The sequence below is a fragment of the Acinonyx jubatus genome, chromosome D3 (assembly GCF_027475565.1).
Source record: "Acinonyx jubatus isolate Ajub_Pintada_27869175 chromosome D3, VMU_Ajub_asm_v1.0, whole genome shotgun sequence".
NCBI classification, from domain to species: Eukaryota; Metazoa; Chordata; class Mammalia; order Carnivora; family Felidae; genus Acinonyx; species Acinonyx jubatus.
Genome location: NC_069392.1, coordinates 72332241 through 72355343, shown reverse-complemented (window position 1 = coordinate 72355343; position 23103 = coordinate 72332241). Strand labels below are relative to the sequence as shown.

Here is a 23103-nt window from a genome sequence, read left to right as displayed (position 1 = left end):
GGCTTCATGAGATAAAAACTGAACTTAGTTTTGCTTTCATAGTTCTTAAGAGAGTTAAGACCATCGAATTTTAGATTCTAAAAGCACCCCAGAAGTCTTTTAGCCCAAGGCCCTTATTTTACTGCTGAAGACTGAAGCCCAGAAAGGGGAAGTGACCCAGGCATGGACGCCCACTAGTTAATGGCCAAGCTAGGATAGAAACCAGACAAGCCAGCAAGGGGAGCTGCACCCTTTGTACTAAATACCACACTGCCATTGCGAACTTCCTCTCTAACCCAATACCATAGCAATTTCAAAACTGTGGCTGATACTACGAACCTTTTCGTTGCTGACTGAAACTAATGAAACCCAAGGAAAAACTATTTTTGTTTTATTGAAGTATAATTGACATATAATGTTATCTTATTAGTTTCAGGTATACAATGTATTGGTTCAGCCATCTTATACGTTACCCAATACTCAGCACGATAGAAACCCAAGGCAATTCTTTATTTTTCTTTTTAATGTTTTTATTTTTGAGACTGAGAGACAGAGCGAGTGGGGGTGGGGGGTGGGCAGAGAGAGAGACGGAGACACAGAATCCAAAGCAGGCTTCAGGCTCTGAGCTGTCAGCACAGAGCCCGACACGGGACTTGAACTCACGAGCTGTGAGTGAAAGTTGGACACTTAACCGACTAAGCCATCCAGGCACCCCCCGCAAGGCACTTCTTTAGTTGCTCCTTGGCTTCAAGCAGCAGAAGAGAGTAATGGGCAGGGATGTGTTATCTTGGGTAGCATTTACTGGGATGTAGTCATGAGAGTAGTAGAAGCCAGAAAATTGTATTTCAGTGAAGGTATGACCCGTAGAGGCTTTGTCATCTTCAATCATGTTCCTCTTATATCTTCCCAGAATTTTGATTTCATAAAGTTTTATGTATATTTGAAGACATATTACATTTCTAAGCAATTGTTACCATAGGATATCAGGGATCTTAGGTATCCTCTCCATCCATATCCCCCTACAAATCCCTTGCCAAGCAGTCAACAAGCTTCTATCAGCCCCTTCTTCCAAGGATAAGTAGCTCTAACTGACCACAAAGCCCATTTCTGTCAGATGTTGGAAGATTCTTCTTTATGTCCAACCCAAATTTACTTCTCTGCACAGTCCTTGTTTTTCTGTCCACTGAAGCTAAGTCAACCCAACAGCTACTTTAGAAACTTACAGTCATTTGAAAACTGTCTATTCAATATATTTTTTTCCCTCTAGGCTAGATATTTATATCTTCAAATATTCACCCCTCCCCCCAAAAAGTTTTGATTTTATGACTGTCCAGTGCATTCTCCCTAGTTGAAAAGGAATGCTTTCTTTCTCAAGGACCTTTTAGCGTGTAGAATCTTAAACTGAGCACAGTGCTCAAGGAGTCATCAGGGTGGACTAGGGTGGATCTATTACCAAACCCATTCAGTGTGTTGTATCTTCATTTAAAGGCCACCTAACAATACCCTTTCACCATTTTTGATGACTTTATCATCCTGCTGACAAATGTTGAACTTGTGATCAGCTGAAATCCATAAGCCACACATCTCTTAACTGTGGTACCAGTACAAAACTTCATACTCTGCCTTTGAATTTCACGCTGCAGCCTTCAGTCTGTTTCCAGTGGAAACGTCTTCTTTCGGTCCTCATTCAGTCACATATTCTGCCTGCCGTATTCTGCCAGGGTGCCATTAATGCTACGAATAGAAGTGTTAACCAGGGGAGGACACAGAGAGCAGGCCTGAGTTTCATGCTACAGACATTCTCTGTACGCTTACACCGTCCCCTGCCTTAGGGCTTATATTTCAACCAGTTATGTCCAACTAATTTTACTCTCCTGCTGTCCGCCCTCTCTCATTTTGTCCGTACCATTATCACAAGACACTAGGCATGCAGTGTTCCCATGAATGAGGAAATGAGGTCTGTCCGCAAAGACTTGTTCTTGGTGGAACCGAACTGAGTTTGAGAGGTCATCGCCTCTGTTTCAGAGCACTTCGAAACTATCTTTAATAGCCTGTTATAGAATTTCACTTAAGATCTTACTCATCTACATCATCTTTCCAGAACTACCCTGTAGAAACCAATATAGGTTTTTCTCTTTGATTAGGTAATTTGCCTACCTATAGTGTTTCACCGTGTCTCCTAATCTCCACAATTATCAAATATTTCTGAGAGCAGATTAGCAGTCTCAACTGAAAGGGTTTTTTTAATCTATATCAATATTGTACTTTATTTTAAGAAAACTTAAAAGAAAAAAGAGAGAGAAGAAAAAGAAACTTGAAGAAATTCTCTTTATTTTTTAAAAATTTTCGTAGCTTTTTGAGATGTTATTGACATCAAACAAAGGTTAGTGTAAGGTATACAACTTGATGATTTAATGCACACGTATATTGCAAAATGACTACCACAATAAGGTTAGTGAACACCTCCATCGTCTCACAATAATGACTTTTGTGTGTGTGCCTGGTGATAACTTTTAAGATCTACTCTTAATGACTTCCAAATATAAAATACAGTATTAATTACTGTCCCCATGCTGTGTATCACACCCCAGAATCTGTTTTTCTTAAAGCAAGAAGTTTGTACCCATTGACCAATATCTCCCCATTTTCCCCAGCTACCACCATTCTGCTCTTCTATTTCTTTGAATTTTTGGTAAAGATTCTACATACAACATATGAAAATATAACAGTATTTGTCTTTTTCTGTCTGACTTAAAGAATTCCCCTAACCATGGATTAGTTACAACAGTTTAAGAATCATTGAACTCACCATTTGATATTTCTGCATAAACACAAATGAAAGCCCAGAGGTTTTAAATACAACCATTAACAACCCCTGAGACGAGTAGTTAGGACATGATACGTGCCCAGATCTCACAGCAGGGAGTCCAAACTAGGTACAGCCCTTCTCCCCCTCTCCACCCCCGCCCCCGACCACACACACCCATACCTGTTTTACTCAAGTCAGGCCCCGTGACCTGGAAACAAGACCGTCAGTCTGCACTGGACCGTCAAACCCAAAAGATTCCCTTTGTCTGCTTCTAGGACAAAACAAGCCTAGTTCTCTAATTATTTTCCCCTAAAGTATGTATTTAGCACCCTGGTGTCATGAACTTGTAGTAAATAAAAACAAAAACTTATTGTTTTCCTCACTTTTAAAATATGAAAGCATATTTAAAAGAGACTGTTTGGCGTTATCGTAGTTTTACTTTGCTTTCTTCTTAAATAATAGAGGAAAAACCAGGGAGATGCTTTTAATGACAGTCATTTTCATATTTTTTATTGAACTTTTACTGGGGACAACGACACTGTGCTAAACTGTCCATAGTTTGGAAAAGGCACGACCCCTATATTTTTTAAAAAAAGGAGTATTACCCTTATTTTTTCTCGAGAAAGCAGATTTTCTGGGAGAAAGATAATATTATATATATTAGAAAATAAACAGATGTTCATTCCCTCATTCTGTGTCTTCTGTGCCTTAGATCCTTTGGGGGTTATGAAATGTGTGTAAGAGTCTCTGATCCTCTGATCCTGTGGGCCTTTGACCTTGGGAGGGTGATAACACAAGTATGTGACCGACTGTAATACAAGGTGGAATTATGAAGTGACCAGAGAAGCAGCTCAGAGAAGGATGAACATAGCCCAGCCTTGGGAGACAGTTAAGAAAACCTTCCTGGAAAAGGTGTCATTGAGCTCATATTAGAAGTTTGCATCGGATTTCAGCAGTTAGGGACAGGCTAGGAAGGGCATTGCAGAGCGAGAGAATAAAATGATTAAAAACATATGCAGAAAATAAAGGATCTTATGTGCCCAGATTGCCTGATGAGACGGGCCCTTGCAGCACCAGCCAGGGCGCCCCGGGTGGAAAGCCCCTCCTCGAAGCCCGGCAACTCCAACCACTGGCTCAGATATTTCACATGAGAGTCCACAGGAAGAGCGAGTTTTCATGTATATTTTTTTACATCCAAATTAAATTAACTCATGGAATTTTCCACCCTTAGGAATTAAAGTAGCTGCTCATGAAGTAATTCAGTTATGTCATTCATACCAAAACAGAAAATACTGGAGCAACCTGGCACTGTTTAAAAGCCAAGACTAGGCCTTGGCCATTTTATATATTTTTTTCAAAATCTGTGGTCGTTGTGTTATTTTAACTTTTATTGTGGCTGTAAATTTTTCAAATCAAAAGTGTCTTAATTGCTTAGAAAATAGAAGTGTAAAATGGGTTCAAAATAAGGAAAGAATTTAGGCATAGCAGCTTTAGGAGTGAAAACCTAAAAAAAAATAAAATAAAAAGGCAAAAAATTTTAAAAAGCTTGAACGCTGCATTTCTGAAACACGAGGATTCTACCTAATTGGCTGACATTCACAGTTGTGCATAATTATAGCTTCCTCTATATCCATAAATCATCTTACAACTATAAAGTTGAGTTTAACCAAAAGATCTGTCCAATATTAGTTAAATGACATCTTTGGGGAAGCATTGTCCTGATACAATAGCCACATTCATTTTCAAGCAACTAATTGGACTTACTGTCAAAAACCAGGGTATTGCGTTTCCACATTTTAATTTTACATTTGCCTTCTCCCTGGCTTCTGCACATGGACGGGTCTCGTTTGGAGCTGCAAGTGTGTGAAAGTTATTGGGGAATGGTAGTCTCTGGGTAATGTTTCTGTGAGCTGCCCAAATTCTTCCCCCCGTAGTCTAGATGGGAAACAGCTGGGTTTTGTTTAAAAAGCTGTTTTGCGAAATGTCTGAATCTTGAGGTGTAGAACTGAGGTCACCAGTAAAGCAGGTGCTCAGGGACAAGTGAGAAAGACTGGAGGCTGGCTGGCCCTGTAACCTTCTGCGGGGTACTTCCTAGCAGAGGAAAAAGTGAAGTTGGCCCCTTTATTTAGTACACAAACAGATAGAAGCAAGTAATCGCATTAGTGATGCTATTAGGAAGGGAGTATCTTTGAACATAGCCAGCCCTTGAGTGAATAATTAGTACAGTGTGAAAGGTACCAAAAGGGTTCTTTCCCTCGCAGGGCTTCAAATACAAAGGTCCAAGAGTTTAACTTCCTTTAGATGTTAGAAACACTTAAATTTCCTCTTTAAGTATACCCACAGTAAAAGAACTACAATTTCAAGTAAGTAGTACCATAACTGCGTATGTCCTCCAAGTCCATGGATACAATCTAAGGGAGGAAAGAAACCTGAATTGGCCAGACCAGTACCCGGGCAGTTTTGAAAACGGCAAAGTAAGAAACATGTGGAATCACTAAAGTCCAGTGCACGGCAGATATCCACCAGTCTGCAGATGAAAGGAAGCAACCTCCTCCCCTGAGAGCTGGGGGTTATTAGCAGCTGTTTATCCAGTCGGGAATAGAGATTAACATTGTAATTTTTTTTTTTTTTTTAAGAACTAGAAGGGAATTTGTTTGGGAAGTTGGCTCTTCATATCAAGTCACTGTGCATTGCCAAAAAAAACTTCCTTTCTCAGAACTCATGTACGAGAGTTGAGCAATGTTAGGATTCTCTGAGAATCTCTGGATTACCAAAAGTCTATCTCCATTAAATAGAACAGAAAAGGACAGAGAAATGGATGGATGCCTGCCATTGACACATTCCCTTGAACTCTTCCAACGTGAAACAAGCTGGTTACCTGCCCCTAGCCTGCCCCTAACTGGGGGTGCTCTCCCCTACCCCCACATTCCCCACTGCCCCCCAACTTAATCTTTACCACTCTAAGGCATACCCAAATGGATTTTGTACATACCTACTTCTTGTCAAATGTCTTCTCAGGACACGTTGGGGAAGGACCGTCGGTCTCAAAAAAACCAACCAAACAAACAAAAAAAGAGTTGGATATTGGTATTTTTCCCCCTGATTTAATGCTACCTTTAATGTCATTTTCTTTTATTAAATCCTTTCTTTTGCTTTTGATCTTATTTATAGCAGAGCCACTGGTCATATGGAAACTATTATTGTATAGCTGGGAGATGAAAGACTTCACTGCAGTTAAATAAGAGTGAATCATTCGGGCCAATAATACACACATACAGTGAGGTTCCATTTGCGTCCACAATGCCCTGTGTTGTTCCCTTTGTAGTAAAGCCGTGGAGGTTTATAAAGCGCTTCACAAAAGTCTGCTTGTTGTCCAAAATATGTAGTCTGACAACACGAAAACACATTAATATATAGTCCTTAGCTGCTTCTTCATATATCTGTGTAATACCAAAAATAATGCCACTTCTCGATGTAAAAACAGAAACTTTCATTTAAAGGTGAGATGTTATCTCATGGATGTTAAACGTCATCTTTTTTAAAAAATATATTTAGATAACTTGTGTCAAAATTCTACCCATCATTCAAAGCCTATTTAAGAAGGAAGTCCCTGGTTTCTCAATCTGATATGGTTTTGCCCATCCTTTAAAACCCCACATAACCTTGAACTCCTTCATGGCATTCCCTTAAGTTTGTCTTACATGTCTTCAACATTAAGCTGTAAGAACCTTAAGTAATAGACGTGTCTATCTTTTATTATTTCTCCTACAAATACCTGAATAGTGCCTTGCATACAGTAGACATTTCAGAGGCATTTGTCGAATTAAACAAAAAATGTTTACTTGTGGATAGAAACCCTTAAAATGTGTCTTTGATGATATCAAAAGGCTATAGATTTCAGAGATAGTAAAACAGATACATGCCACATGTTTCATCGTTTACTATTTAGGAAGCATCTAATTGCATGCGATAATATTACAATCCTATACAATGTCCTGTATACCTAGTCCTTGCCCTTGGGAGACTTACATCTCAAGACAAGTGTAAGCTTTATGAATGGCAGCCAAACAAAAGCATTGAAGCGAGTGCCCTGCGCTTTAATTAAGCACTGTCCGTGAGTGCTTTTCAGGGCAGTGTCCATAATGAATAGTCAGGGGAGAGCCCTGTCCAAGCCCAGCAAGATGGTGAGAGTTCTAGAGACCCAGACAGTCAAGGAGTAGTTGGAATAAGGGGATCTGTGGGACTAATAAAAAAGGAGTGGTCGGTGAGTTGTGCCGAGGAAGCCAGCACTGGGAGGCAGAGCAGGGAGGGCTTGGATCAGGCCTTGCTGACGCAGGAGTGAATGTGGCCGATGGGGAGCCATGGGTAGGTAACTAAAGTTGTAGATTAAGGAACTTGAAAAGAGGAAGGAACTGGAACAAACGTCCCTGTGGTGTCCAGGTGAAGGACACAGATGCACAAGGTACCGATCTTAGACCTGACCCACAGAACAATGGCAAGCTGTGCTAGAACCTTGACACGCAGAGGAACAGTTGACGGGCAGAGAATATAGCATTCAGAAAAGGGATGTTTAGGAAGTGATGGGGAAGGAGTGTTTCATTGGTTTAGGGAAGCTTGTTACCCTTCCTTTCCAAATATTTTACAATAAGCATGTGTTACTGGGACAATAAGAAATGCGTTTAAAAAATAAAGGCCAGTGAGGTGAAGATAAGTCCCTAGGGATGGACCTCCCGGGCTGGCTACAGAGCACGCATTATGTGCAAGCCAGCCCCTCAGTTGTATGCTCTGCAGGTGTGTCTGTGCTCGGGGATCCCGAATCCCAGGCACACATCAGGTGTTCGGTTGTCTTTCCCTTCACTGCAAACAAAAGAAGCCGTGTACAAGTAATCGCAAACTTTCACCATAATCTCTGTGCTAGATGGACTTGGTTCAGCAGACGTGGATTAAGTTTAGTTGCCTACCACTTACTTACCAACCTGCTACCTGGGGCAAGAAGGGGTGAAATGGACTCTGTTAACCACCTGCTGAGGTTCTCACTTGGTGGAATGCATCCAGTTACAGTTTCCCCTATAGGAAAGTGTTGTAGAGAATTGGGGGCGGAGGGTGGAGATACAGAGGAGAGAAATGAAACAGTTTTAATAGATGGAACTTATGAGTTAAGAAAAAAAAAAAGAACTGAAATCAGATAACAACCATTTGCATCTCTCGAACTAAATCACAGAATCATTCATTTTAACCATGCTGGTGGACATCAGGGGAGTTTCAGCCTGGCCGATCATGTGACAGGTCAGGCCTGCCAAGGCCGGGGTCATTTACATCAGATTTAAATCCTCTTGAAAATTATTTTATCATCTGGAGAATAAGCATTCAATAAATCTCCAAGAATTGCCCAGTAAGGAATTACCTTAACTTTCAGGCAAAGCATAAGCAAAGCTGTGAGGCTGTGAGATTTCTAGGGAAAAAAACAGGTGTTCTCTGGTGTGAGGAAGTCTTCTCCCAATAAATGGCTCTCAAGAATCAAAATCCAAACAGAAGAAGCGAATCCAGATCTGACTTTTCGTGAAAAGTCCTTTAAATGTTTGATCACAGGAATTTTTAAAAAGTAGTCTGATAATTTTTTGAACTGAGAAATATGGAAGTGATATTTGTGGTTGAAGAGTGTCCCAGATGTTAGAACTTTCTCACACAAAGGAGTTGGTTATCAGAGGTGGGTCTTGTTTTCTGCTACATCTCGGGGCCTCCGGTGTTGTTCCTCGCAGTATCCGTCCGGTGCCACCATTTCGTGAACTTCCGGGTACCCATCTGTGAGCCATTATAGTTTGCATGACCACTTCCCACCTCTTTAAAAGATGCACTTCTGGACTAAACAATGTTTTGTACCTTTGAGAAAATAAGTTTTCTTTCCTCTAATATGACAGAGATCTGGCAGGATCCTAGAAACTGAAATCTAGCCCTCCACAACTGTCATGTCTAATTGATATGTCATGGGGAGATTACAGTTCAGACACCACAGCTCTTTTCTGTGTCAATGGGTGTCTAATTACAGTAAAAGCCCATCAACGTTTGTTTTGTGTTTATGGAAAAACAGGAAGAGGAAGAGGAAGAGAAGAGAGAAAAGTAAAAGTTACCAGGACTTTTTTCTTTGTCCCATTTCCTTGTTTTGTTTCTTCTTTCTAAAAAACACCTATGTCAAAAGACACATTTTGAACCGGATGCCATGAATAACAAGCTTTTCTTTTGATAATACCAAAAAGTTTCTGATAGCATATCTAGTTTTGTATCATTATCACTTGGTCTAGAAATTAATGACAAGTTTCCTAAAGTTCCCATCCTACACTCTTTTAGAAGGATTATGGTAGAAGAGAAGGAACTGAGGTCTGAAAGCCTGCTTTGAAGCAGTTATCTCTGGAGATAACATTAACAAGGATTGAATAACTGCCAAATGAAATTTAATACATTTTCCCATCCATGAAATAGGCCTCTTAAATACAACAGAATAATTACTTTCACAATACTCCCTGGAAACAAAGAGAGCAGAAACACTGAATGTCTTTTTTGTTTGTGGTGTTTGTTGTTAGCTCAAGGATCAGGATAAGGATATTTACCAGGATGCTGCACGCATCCCCACATTAAAACACCCTTGCCAACAGCCACCTAATTTGAAGCTGCATGTCTTTGAAATCTGTTTATGTTGGAGGAGTTGTGGCAAGTATTAAATTTTGTAATTTAGTTAGACATCTTGGCCGTGGCCTTGGCCATACTTGGTGAACTATGGTGGTTTTTTTCCCTATGATAAAGAAAAATAAAATGAGTTTCGTATCTATATCTACACACACACACACAGACATGCCCATATATGCACTCTGTTGTAAACAAAAGCTCCAAGAGATAAACCCTTTTGTCCCTTAACTTTGTTCTCCTCCCATACACACACACACACACACACACACACACACACACACACACCAATCAAATTATTCAGTGTTGTTATAACTTTTCTGAACTCAAAATCTATTTTAGTCTTACTAGACATTTGCCAATTCGCTTCACTATCTTCAACCTTAGCTTTTTTCTCTGTAAAATGAAGAGTTTGGCCTAACTGGGTTCCAAGTCTCTCAAGCTCTTAAAGTTTCTATGCTGTGATTGAAAAGTGCTTCTAATGTATCCATCCTCTCCTTGGAAAGTAAGGTTATTTAAAATTATATGGTGCTTACATTATTCAAAAGAAGTAATGTACTGCTGAAGGTATTTAATTATTCCCAGTGATAAATTAACACAGGAAAATTTAAATAGCCATGTCAGAATTTGAATATAACTTGACCTGAGATGCAGGGTAACTTAGATGTTTATATCTAAGAGCCATGATTTGGGGGGCATGATTTATGGTGGAGTGGGCATCCATGCTTAGACCACATGATCTTCCCTCCTCTTCTTTTGTAGTTCATTGAACCAATAATGGGGACACCTAACCCTAGAGTGGCCCATTCAAAGGATGGTTTGTGTCTGCTTCAAAATGTTGAGCTTACCATCAGACGATCTTGGCATTCTGAGCTCAGAAATACTAAGAGAGGGAGTTAGCAACAGGTTCAGAACCTTAAAGAATGTACTGAGATATCATGAAAGGAGAGTTCAGACTATAGTCATGAAGGGACAAATGCCAGAGAGACAGAGGTACCAGCAGAGGGACAAGAGAGGCTGGCCCATGAGAGACAAGGAGTGGCCTTAGTCCTGGGTGTTCTCTGGGCTCAAAACCTAAATTACAGAAATCATGAAAAGTCTCCTTTTACTTGAGAGACTTACTATGAAAACCACCACACTAAAGTGATCAGTGTGCAAAAATCCCACAGAGAATCTCTAAGCTTCATGAGGTCATCTAAGTTATTTACCATCCCATCCCTAGCACCCCCTGGAGTGACAAGCATGAAGTAGATGAGTAAATATTTCTTGAATTAATAAATGTACTCTTTGATCAATTAACACTGTATAATTTTTAGAAATTTAATTTTGTCTTTTACATTTAGCATAAATATATCTAAAACCACATTGTATGTAACTAAGAAGACTATTCTTAAAGATTGCAAAAAATAAAATTTACTATCAATATTGATAAAATTAACTACTTTCTTAGACTGGCTTTTAACTTTAAACTCTTGCTTACCTAGATGAAAACATTATGAAAATAGGGCTTTAATGAAGTACAGATTTTCTAAAAGTAGGTACCATCCTTAGAGTCTATTTGCAGGTTGAAGGAATCTGCTATTTTCTAGTTATATTCTTACCTATTTATTATTTGGAAGGTGGTCAAGCCTTGACCCTTGTATTCTGTACATATTGGCTCCTCCTTCTATTTATGAGCTATTCCAGTGATGGATGTGTTGACCATCCACTATCATTCTTGCCTTGTCTCTTATGTGACCAAAAATAATGTTTCCGAAAGAGAAGTAAATGGGGTTAGGACATGCTGTCTGTGGCCAAGGAAACAAACAAAGCAAAGTTAATTCTTCAGAATACTATTGCATAGCCACAGGCAATGGAATTGATCCCGGAGAATCAAGCTCATTACCACAAGGATCTCGACCCATCATCATTCATTCATTTGACCTGGAATGTGCATAGTTTACAAAGGCAGCCTTAAATCATCAAGAGCAACTTTGTTTGCAACTTCCTTTGTGGAAAATGATTGGTATATTATTTGAGATGATCTGTGGAAAATATATAAAGTTAGTTAACATGTATGGCTAAAATCCAAACAAATACAGTTGTAACAACTGTCTTCTCAACATATTTATAAGATCATTTAAGATTTCACTGTCATTGTGTAGGAGGAAAGATTTAAAATCAAATGCACGTGAACAAAATAGAGACAAAGAGTACAAAGATGATCTTAAATGGAGGTAGCTTGTGTTCTGAGGGGTTTTGAACTATATAGACTTTTATTTTTACGTGGTATGCAAGGATTTGCAGATATTTTCACATAATATCTATAATTGTTAAGTACCTATTATGTACCAATTGTTTTGCCTATTACCACCCTTTGCAATAAACACGGGACTCATTCTCTATAACCTAGTGTTAATTTCTTCAGTTTGTATTTGGATACCTTACCCATGGTTACACAGCTAACAAAAAAACCAGTTACAGTTAAAATCTAGATATTGTTGATTCTCATCATTGTACTGTTTTTACTCAGTCTTTCATAATAGTTGAGGCAAGGAAAATACAAAGATAATTGGTTGTGGGCTCTTTTTTGCTCTTGTAAAACTAATCTGAATGTGAACTAGAAGGGAGAAAAGAAGCACAGGATCAATATCTGAATATATTTTAAGTAAAAATCAAAACCCTAACCTTAAATTACATCACGGGTGCCTACAAAGAAGGCTTGAGGGTTTTAATAGAATGCCTAATGTAAAAGCATTTACGTCTTTGCTGTGCTCAAACCTGGGGTTACCTTCAGTGACTCCAATTTAGAATCACCTTCTGTGGAAGTTTAAGAGATTAAATCCATTGGAAATACCAATAAATATGAATCAGCACTAAGGTAATTATTTGGGTTAACATTGGTTGACAGACTTCAAGAGCTACCATTTGATCAAGGCCTGTAAAATGCACGCATACAAGTTGACATCTTAGATTGGAGGGATAATCATCCATTGAATCAGTCTTGTAAATGCACAAACATAAAAACGGCAAATCAAAACCTGAATGGAAAATAGCTATCACCTTTTTGTTTGGAATAAATATGAAAACATACCAAAAGTGAAAAATGGTTTGGAAGCGTCAAGTGGGCCTGGCCTGCCTGGAAGGACGGGGCGCTGGTCACTGGGGGAAAGACGCCAGTGGCATGGCAGTGGTGTTAAACACGTGAAGGGGACTTACACTTACTCCATGAAACTCCCGAAGTTGAAACTAGAACCAGTGGATGGAATACACAAGGAGGACAACTTGTGATGAAAATGGAATGGCACGGGCTGCTGTGGGAGGTAATCGAGGTCTCCTTACATTCGAAGCACCCTCCTAGAAGCTAAATAACCACCATTCAGAACGTTCTGGGAAGGGACACAGGCACACAGGTGGCGGACATCCCTGGACTCTTAGCTACAGCATTCACTTATGCGTCCCGATGCCCATGAGTCTTTAAATCCTTTTATTCTTGCTATATTTTGAATCTGAGCAATTAGTATGATTTCTGTGGTCCCTCCCCCTCCCTCCTGAGTTATTTCCTTCTGTACTGTTTTGGATTATGTAACGGTGATACTTCATATCAGGTTGCTTTTAGATAGCGTGTGCTTCATTCGGTTCTGTGAATTTGGTTGTTGTCGGTTCAGATTCTGATTGTCGTTGCTTTCTTTGGAGATACTCTTTTAAAACATTTGGCAGCAAATGAGTGAAGATTCTGCTTTGTGGGCTTTTTGGTTTTGGATGGGGAAAAAATTAAACTTTTTGATTCATAACAGTAAAAATTCAGAGGTAAATATTTTTAGGGTCAGACCCACGATCCTGCATACATTGTTTGCCTGACAATAGGCGGAGAGCCTAACTACTTGAAAATGCAAACAAAAATGTAAGCTACTCATGTTCCTCTTGGTTTGCAAATGCTGAATGGTTTTGCTTTAAGGCACATGCCATAAAGTCAGCACTTGCTGTCTCGTTGTCACTGGTGCAACATCTCCGGACCCTCGAGTAGGCAGTAGTAGTTACTAAAATGCTCAGCAGTGTTTCTTCCAGACCAAGTCATCATGCTGTATTCTGTAATTTTATTCATGGAAACGTAAAGAGTGTTTACAGTGCGGTATCTTTCTAGGATCAGGATAGTGGGAGGAAAAGTGGAAAAATGTCCAAACCTCTTTGCATGGCAATGATGGCATTACTGGTGTGTTTAATAAAACCTTTATTGGTACATTTTCCGGTGTGGTGGCATTGGCAGAGACGGTCCCCCTTTGGATTTGGAGCTCAGCAGCTGATGAAATACAGTAAACATTAATCTGGGATGGGCTGCCAGTTTTGGAAAGCCAGGTGACATTTTATTATATTTGTACCGAGCAGGGGCTGTGTCCCATACTGCCGTAGCTTCCGCTGTCAGAGGCTTAGCTGGCATTATGGAAAAAAAAAATGGCAGGCCTGAGAATCTTATCCCCTGAAATGAAAGTCGAATGCCAAATTGAAATTCCTGTAGGATTTCCGATAGCAATGGGGGAATTGAGAAGCCCACAATTAAGCATATGGGCATTAAGATAATTGTCAGATCTGTTGGCGGACATGATAGAAGACAGATGGGTACGAATCAGTGCGCTCCACTGCAGCACCCTGGGAGACAATTTGACGTTTTACCTGCCTGAGCTACTCTGCCATATTTGTCACTGAATGTACAGCACGGCATCTTACTGAGTGTGAAGTGTTTTGCAGGGTTCTGTAGGTGTGTGTGCGGTCCTTCAGCGCCCTCTAGTGAAAGGCACTTGGGAGTCTTGTTTTTCAAAGGCCCGTGTTCCTCCGGCTGGTCCTTGCTGCCCCTGGAAATAAACTCCACGGTTCCTCTCCCCCTTTCAGGTTGGGGCCCATCGTGAAGACGGTGTGGCCCTGAGAGGCAGCCATTCTCTTGTGCCAAACCAGGTTCCAGTTCCACAGCTTCCTGTCCAGTCTGCAACTTCCCCGGATTTGAACCCACCCCAGGACCCTTACAGAGGTAGGTCTGCCTCCGAAGGCCCTTCCGACCTCACTTAGACAATAGTGAATCCAGTGTTGATCCCAAGCTTACTTGGCATACACTCCTCAGGAAGCACTGGCAGAAAACCAAGAATCAAATCTGGTACAAAAATGGTAAGCAAATGGGAAAGCAGTTAGAACGTAGCCGGCTAATTGTGTTTCTTCAGTAACTGTTTTCCTCAAACATCCTCTGAAATCCTGGTCCTATTTCAGCAGGGAATGAGACAACAGACTGATGAGAGGAAATTTTATTTTAGCTATTTCCACATTTTACTCATTCAGGTCCTCTAATGTGGTTAGTTGTAGCCTGAAAATGATATTTCCAAATGAATAGGAAGGAAGGAAATTGTTTTTGTCGTTTAAGATGGAAGGAAATGTAGGTACATTTAAAAACTGGAACTTGGTGGAATGATTTTCACTTTTCGTCTCGCCCCATAATGATTGCCTCAAACCACGGACCTCACTCAGCTTTTCATGACCCCAGGAAGTTATACCACAGGAGCCAGACCTGGGTCCCATGCTCCCTGTGCAACTGGCTGGCCCGGTGACTGGCAGACACTTAAATTCTCATCACCCACCCCCCCCCCCCATGTTTAGAGTAAAGGTGATAACACTGCCCCGGGAATATGCATAGGCTTTTTACCACTGGCTAAACATTGTACAAATTGAGTGTTAATTATGTGTGTGTATGTGTGGGTGGGTGTGTGTGTGTATGGAGAGAGAGAGAGAGAGAGTCAGTGCTTCTTAAACTTGAGTGTATATAAGCGTGACTTGAGGACCTTGTTAAAGTGCAGATTCTGATTCAGTAGGTCTGAAATTCTGCATCTCTACTGGGCTCTGGTGATAAGGATGCTTCTGGACCACAGACCAATTTTGAGTGACTACACAAATTACAAACAGAGAATACCCAATAGGCATGCTTATACCTTAGAAATAAGTGGATACATGAGGGTCACGTTTTAAAATGTATTGTGATCTTGAAAGTTGAGCAGTGATAAAGCTAAAAATTTGTTCAGTGAGCAGCTAACTGCTTTCCATATGTACCATTTTTAAATGCTGATTACTCCTTGAGGATAAGAGAAACCTAATTTCAGAATATCATTAGGGTATCTATTGAAGTCTTGACTGCACATATTTAGCGTACTCCCTGGGAATTATATTTTAAGGACATTTTTCTATTAAATCATTGCATATGGAAGAAACTCAATATAATAGCTGATATTTACTTGGGTTCTTAATCAGAACATTGCGGTGTGTGATTTTCATGATTATGATTTTCATTGCAATTAAGTTGATGTTTTGTAGACAGTGAAATTACCATCTACTCCAAAAGATTGCAAAATAGAATTTAACCTCAGAGCCAATGCAGGGAAAACTTGCTTCCACAGGTGCATTTTTGAAACTTCACCAGATCACATGGAAACAAATGCGGCAGAAGGATCACAGTTCAGCAGCATGAACTATATGGCTGGCAGCTCGCGGTCTGCAGTGTGTGTGCGTGTGTGTGTGTGCGCGCGTGCGTCTAGTGTTTGGCAGAAACATCACCTGCTCTCTCTCTCTCTCTCTCTCTCTTCCGTTAGGCATGCCGCCAGGATTGCAGGGCCAGAGCGTCTCCTCCGGCAGCTCTGAGATCAAATCTGACGACGAGGGGGACGAGAACCTGCAAGACACGAAATCTTCCGAGGACAAGAAGTTAGATGACGACAAGAAGGATATCAAATCGATTACTAGGTCAAGATCTAGGTAACAGTATATGATACTGTCGCTTCATTTAATTCCTTTATTGGACTTTGATGAAGTGAACAGAACAGGAAGAAACCATTCAGTTTTTTCCTGGCAGGTAAATCGACAGCTGAAAAGAAAATTAAAGGCCTGCTCTAGAGCTACCGAAGTATCGTTTGAGATACTGGTACTCTAGTGAAGCCTACAGTGTCTTTGCATTTGTGAATTTGGACGCAGTGCTAATTACACACGGTAAAAACAATTTGTAACTGATTCAAGTGCAAACAGTTGATTTTTAAAATGATGCATATTCTGCAAATTTGGTCCGAAATGATCTTTCCAAAATATTTCTAAAAAAGAGATCTTAGCCGTGTTAAAAACTCCATTGAGGTATATGCAGCTATGACTTTTTTCTGATCTTGAACGTGAGAACATACTGATTTCCCAGCTTTATCTCAAATATGTTGATCTATCTAATAATAATACCTAAACTGCTCGCTTTTTTCTCCCAGATACTCCCTTCTACAGAAAATACAACTGCAGGAAAATAGCTTCTGGTTGGTTTTCTTAAATATCCAATATCTTTAAATTAGAGTCTTTCTCGTGGAATGTTAACTCTAGTCTGACGATCAGATGGTTTTCGAACACCGTGGCCACTTGCTCATAATCGCCTTTATAATCATTGGGATAAATTGTAGGACATCCCCTGCTAAAATTTCCAGAAAATGGTACAAGCTTCTTACCCCTTACCTCCCACCATCACTACAGAGTCTCCTGACGCTTGGCCACATTGGTGAAACTTTAAGGAGGGGCTTTCGCATCCCTGCCGTCTTCTCTGCCACTCCCGTCAGTTCTCAGTAATTCAACTAGTGGCCGTGACTTATGCATATTAGTAGATTCTTGGAAGTTTCCGAACAACCTTCTTATTGAAACCGTTATTCTTGTGACATTTACCTAATGCCTCCCAAACTGGGATGTGAGACAATGCTAGGTAGTTTTATTTGCAAAACCAACCTATTTACTATTTGTAAGTGAATAATCGGGCCTAATTAGTTACTAGCCTGAATACCTTTGGAAAACAAGTTCCCACTTTCAGACCCACTCTGTGAAAGCTGTGACACCTGTGTGATGTTTAAAAGTGTTACTCAAAATTTTAACTTCAGGGAAGGGCCACCACAGACTTGGCTGTGTTCTCTTTTCACTTGTTACAACCTGTTTGTGTAGTGGAATGTGGACGTGAATTAACGGTAACCTTGACTTGGCTGCCATCAGCAGAAGTTAGGGGTGGTGGGGAGGAGGGTTCAGCAGAAGTGAGGAGGCTTAGATGACACTGAAAGAGAGCCATTTCCCACAGGTTCAGTCCAGTTGTGTGTTCACCAGCACACATCGATGGCAGACGGTCCCATCTGGCAGGGAGTATATGACCCATAGGGAGATGAGCCAAGCCTTAAGGCATCTTTCTTTGGTGTCTTCCTCTTCCCCTCCCTTACAAGTGTTGTTGGCTTACATGCATCATCTGTATTTGCAACATGTGCTTGCAACCCAAAGAATCCCACTCCCATTTGTGATTGATTGGAGCTTCTCAGCTATAATTGGTCCTTATTGCAATTTGGAAGCTACCCAGAGATTCTCCAAACTGGAAGATTCAGAGCCACACATGTTAAGCCAACATTCATTAAGTGTACATTAAATTGACTAGATAACTTACCCCATGTTCTCCTGCTCTGAAATATTGTGATTAACACCTTTATTCTGTGAACATTTCAGATTTGTAGAATTTTAAAGTAGAGGTTAACCATCATGGTCATTTAGATGAATGCTTGGACCTCCAGGTTAACATCCTTACAGATGTTCACCTCCATATTGTTTCATATAATGAGGAGCCTATTACTTTTTCAGTGAAGTTGACCTCACTTTTTATATCTCTTATGACATCTCTTATACCCAAAAAGCTTCTTGCTCATGTTAACTCAAACTATAACACTCAGAGGCATGACAGCCAGAAACAGACAGGAGGAATATTGCCTTTCCAGACTATACTGGATCCAACCATGCCTTTGCTATGAAATGTAATATTTTGGTTCTAACCATCAGAGATTAGCTTTTGGGCTTCATTTTTGACTCATGATGAGGTCATGGTCATTTATAACCAGTAGCTGTTTGGTATTTAGTCCGTCGTATTCTGTTTGCTTTGCACAGTGCGTGTCAACTCAGATTTTCCCAACTTGTTTTGGGGGCTCACAAATGTCCATGATGTTAAAAGCCATGGAGATCATGGTTTTTCTAGCCTTTTTATTTAACACATGGAGAAAATGAGACTCAGATACATTAAGTGGAATAGCCATGCCTTCAGAGCTAGTTATTAGTGAAACATGGACAAAAGTTCTCTGTCTGCACTCTCATTGCTCTGGTGTCTTGAATGTAGGGCCTTCTTACTCCTGTTTCAGCTGTATCGTGTTCATTCTGACCTGTCCGAGTCTTTTCTCAAGCACTTGTTTTCCTCAGGTTCCAGATGTCACAGTATGAAAGTTAAAAACGACAGCACACACACCTTCAGTCTGTGTAAAACGCTCTGCTTTGTGGCCATGCAGACTAGCCTCGAGGCTAAGTTGACCGTGGCCTTGCTTGGCAGAGTGTAGCCTCGTTGATAAAAAGCCGTGCTTGCCCTTTACCCCCTACATCAGCATGGGCACACAGTGGGCCCTAACTTTAACCCCTCTGGTTTTGTTTGGGTTGATTGTCTGGGAGAAACGGAATGTCTCGTGTATGGATTGTCACAGCCATCTATAGCAGTCCCAAGTTCAAGTGGATGTAAAATCCTGCCGAGGACAACAGCTGAAGATGGACACATCCCCAGAAAACTCTGGAAGAAAACAAAACCAATTTAGAGACTTTCTTTGTCCCCACACCATTAGAAAATGTCGCATCCCTTTTGTCCCCCAGCAATAACGATGACGAGGACCTGACACCGGAGCAGAAGGCAGAGCGTGAGAAGGAGCGGAGGATGGCCAACAATGCCCGCGAGCGCCTGCGCGTCCGTGACATCAACGAGGCTTTCAAGGAGCTCGGCCGCATGGTGCAGCTCCACCTCAAGAGTGACAAGCCCCAGACCAAGCTCCTGATCCTCCACCAGGCCGTGGCCGTCATCCTCAGCCTGGAGCAGCAAGTCCGAGGTCAGTGCCCCCGCCGCCTCCTCGTAGGGGTCACGGCAGCCTGCAGCTGCAGGGAGTAGGGATCGACTTGCCGGCCTGGAGCGGGAGCAGAGAAGCAGCCCCATAAGCATGGTTCAGAGTCACGGGGTCAAGTGCAGATCGCCTCTGAATCTGTAAGGCAGCCCCCCTCTCTCCCATGGCTAAGGTACAGGACGCTCTTACAAGTAAGACGGCACCACAGTGCTTTCGTACGTACTCTCAGGAATCCACGTTTGGTATCTTTGTTTTACCAGCTTTCTTATCCTGTGAAGCCGTCCAGCTTGTACTGGTGACCCACCAAATGCATGGCTATAGCGTGCCTTTGCTGGCTCTTCCTCTCGCTGGGTGACGTGGAAACCCCGATGGAGGGTCAGCAGACAAGAGCGCATTACTGCCCTCTACCAGAAGCCGTGGGCACTAACCACATTCTCGGCTTCACTCTTCCTTCCAGAGAGGAATCTGAATCCGAAAGCCGCGTGTCTGAAAAGAAGGGAGGAAGAGAAGGTGTCCTCAGAACCTCCCCCGCTCTCCTTGGCGGGCCCGCACCCTGGAATGGGAGACGCGTCAAACCACATGGGACAGATGTAAAAGGGCAAGTGTGCTCTCTGCCATTTCGGAAATCCCTTCCTTTGTCACTCTCCTCCCCGAGGCATCAGCCATAAACGTCAACATTCGCCCCAGTTAACAAATTTTTCCCCTTTGGGGAAAAAAAAACAGTTTAAAAATAAAACGTTTACTTCCTCTGTTTTAGGTGTATGAATTAATTTTCCTCTCTTTTTCCCTTCTCAGGTCCAAGTTGCCACATTGCTTCATTAATACAAGAGACCACTTCCTTAACAGCTGTATTATCTTAAACCCACATAAACACTTCTCCTTAACCCCTTTTTTTGTAATATAAGACAAGTCTGAGTAGTTATGAATCGCAGACGCAAGAGGTTTCAGCATTCCCAATGATCAGAAAACCGAAAAACAAACAAAAAAAAAAAAAGAAAGAAAAAAGTGCAACTTGAGGGGTGACCCTCTAACATATCATTCAGAATGTGCAAAGCGGTGTGTGCAGGCTGAGACGCAGCCCAGAGACTGAATGGCAATCTTTCCACACTGTGGAACAATGCATTTGTGCCTAAACTTCTTTTGGAAAAAAAAAAAATATAATTAATTTGTAAGTCTGAAAAAAATATTTAATTTAAAAAATTGTAAACTTGCAATAATGAAAAAGTGTACTTCTGAAGACAACTACATGAACGTTTTTGTTGGTATTCAAGTCAGCTAGTGTTTATTATTACCGGATATCGAATAAGGGAAGCTCGGCTGCCCTCGTAACAAAACCAGCAAACGTCCTGATGACAACAAAGTGATGACATTAGCCATTCCTTAGGGTAGGAGGAACAGATGGATCTTATAGACCTATGACAAATATATATATAAATATATATATAAATATATATTAAAAATTTAGTGACTATGGTAAGCTTTTGTTCATTTGTTTCAGACTTTTTTCTCCTGTAAAAAAATAGTACTGATTAACTTTTTTAAAAGAAAGATTTTACTGTAAATACGGATTTTTTTTCTTTTTTTTTTTCTTTTTTCTTTCCTTTCCTTTTCTTTTCTTTCCTTTTTTTTTTTTTTTTTTTTTTTTTTTTGGTCTTTCTGTCCCTTTCCCTGGTTTGTTATCGTAACCTGTAGTGCCGACTCTGCTTCTGGAGAGGTGACACAGGATAAAATGCTGACCCTGATGTTGTTTTTCATTCATAAATAAGTAGAAAGTTGTTTCTCCAGTCTTTTGGGAACACAGGACTTAAAAGTCACATCATGTGTAGATATTACAAGCAGCATTACCAAGACATGGCAAAAAGAGTTTGTCTGAACTGTAATGTTGCGTTTGTGACCCTATTCTGGGATTTTCAGAGGTACAAGGTTAGAATGCTACAATGTTACCACTGTGCCTTCCAATGTTTATATCATCGGAAACATAACATAATCAAAGTGGCTGTGATTTAACAAAATGATTAAGGTGTTACCTACATGTGTAGCCGAAGTAGTGTGCAGTGAGGCGTTTCTGAATACATGGTCAGATTTTTGGAAAAAAAACAAAACAAAACAAAAAAAAAAACAAGTAAAGTTCAAAAACCATCAAATGAGAAAATTGCAAGTAGTGTGACAGAGCTGATTGATTTTGTTGCTTTCTTGATTTTTTGTTTTCAAAATGGGTTTACTAAGATGTAGATGACTTAACTGCCTCCTCCTTCGTCTGAAAAAATGCCAATATTCAATCATCATGCAGCATTATAACAAGCCTTATAAGTCCTAAAGCATTAAGTTGCACTTTCTTGAGGAGGGGTAGTGCAGTATTTCTCTGGCCAGTATGAATGAAGTTTATACTTAACATATTTGATAGAAACATAGATCAAGCTATGGCACAGCAACTCATCAGATAGCTAGCTTTGACGTCTGGGCACAATTGAACCAACTTCCATCGTGAATCTTTATAATGATTGACTTTGGTGTATAGTGTGCAGTAAACAAATAGTGCTCCTAGTTAAGTACTTGTCAGCATCCTTTTGTCTCTAACTTGTTTCTATTTTTACAGCCACACAATCTTGGCATGTATTAAGAAAAAAAAAATCCCTGTTCAAGTAGTTTTTCCACCTATCAGCACTGAGTAAATGCCATAAATCCATCGAAATGGTCTAAATGTTCCATCTGTTCTCCTGTTTTGCCAGTTATATAGTAATGAAATACATTTGTAAATTTTATGCAACAAATGGCAAACGTATCATTATTTTGAAATCGTGTATGTAAAAGTTATATTTTTACATGTAGACTCTTGTTATTATGTGTTTTAATACATTGTATCAGTTTTTGTTGTTTTTTTTTTAAACTGTGTGGTTTAAAAAACGTCTCATTTAAATGAAATAGTGAGCTACAAGAATCTGAATTTTATGTTCATTTCCGAAAATGTAAGAACAAATAAGATAGTTACCACGTGGTCATCTTTTACAAACCCATAAACATTTTGATTAGCTGTGTGTGTGTTGAAAACTGTAAATATGTTCAGTAGCGATAAAACTAAAATACTTTGATTTGTTGATAAGTTCCTAAAATGTGGAGGTGGATTAAAAACTTAGGAGAATAGCAGAAATCAAACTTCATGAAGTTATGTTGAGACTTTCCTGTGAAATGTACGAACAAAGGGGCTCAAAGAAGGGCACGGAAGACAACATTGTATACTCTCCCCTCCTCCTGAACAATGGCAACCATGTGTACTTGTTCCCTCAGTATGTTCAAGATTTCCTTTTAGTGGTACATTCTGTACTCATTTTGTATAGTCTACCAAGGCGGGTATCCCTAGGAACAATATTATATAGGAAGCAGGTATACTCTGATCACATTCAGGATAAGTGTACAGAAGAAAATACGGTGTTTACTCTTTAGGGAACTGGAAATACTCCCTGCATTGATGTACATTTTAAGAATGGCACTTTTGATACGTGTTATCATAAAGGTGCTTAATAGAGCTGATTTAAAGTTTTTCAAACCTGTAAGCAAAGCAAAAAATTAAATTGTAGTTGATTATTTTTTAAATTGGTGCTTTATATTTTGTTCTCAAACAGAGTTAAAAGCTGCAATTTATTGTTCACCAGCTTTGATGTATTCATTACTCAGTAATGTAATACCTCTATTGTTGAATTCCCTTTGGAA

At 40.2% G+C, this 23103-nt stretch overlaps 1 protein-coding gene across 37 annotated transcripts in view; it reads left to right on the top strand.

Moving 5' to 3' along the window:
* The window catches only part of TCF4 (transcription factor 4), a 355693-nt gene that overhangs the window by 329641 nt on the left and 2949 nt on the right, over positions 1-23103 (top strand). For 18 of the 37 annotated variants that reach the window (XM_027069021.2, XM_027069028.2, XM_053205719.1 and 15 more), the window contains 6 exons: positions 14333-14468; positions 16069-16231; positions 16723-16767; positions 19154-19383; positions 19853-19993; positions 20191-23103. The exon at positions 20191-23103 is cut by the window's right edge and continues 2949 nt beyond it. In XM_027069021.2, coding sequence (XP_026924822.1) covers positions 14333-14468; positions 16069-16231; positions 16723-16767; positions 19154-19383; positions 19853-19989 — 711 coding nt within the window. In that variant the 3' untranslated portion in view covers positions 19990-19993; positions 20191-23103. Of the gene's footprint in view, positions 1-14332; positions 14469-16068; positions 16232-16722; positions 16768-19153; positions 19384-19852; positions 20147-20190 lie in introns of those variants that run through there. The other 19 variants (XM_053205724.1, XM_053205728.1, XM_053205720.1 and 16 more) reach the window with 3 other exon arrangements.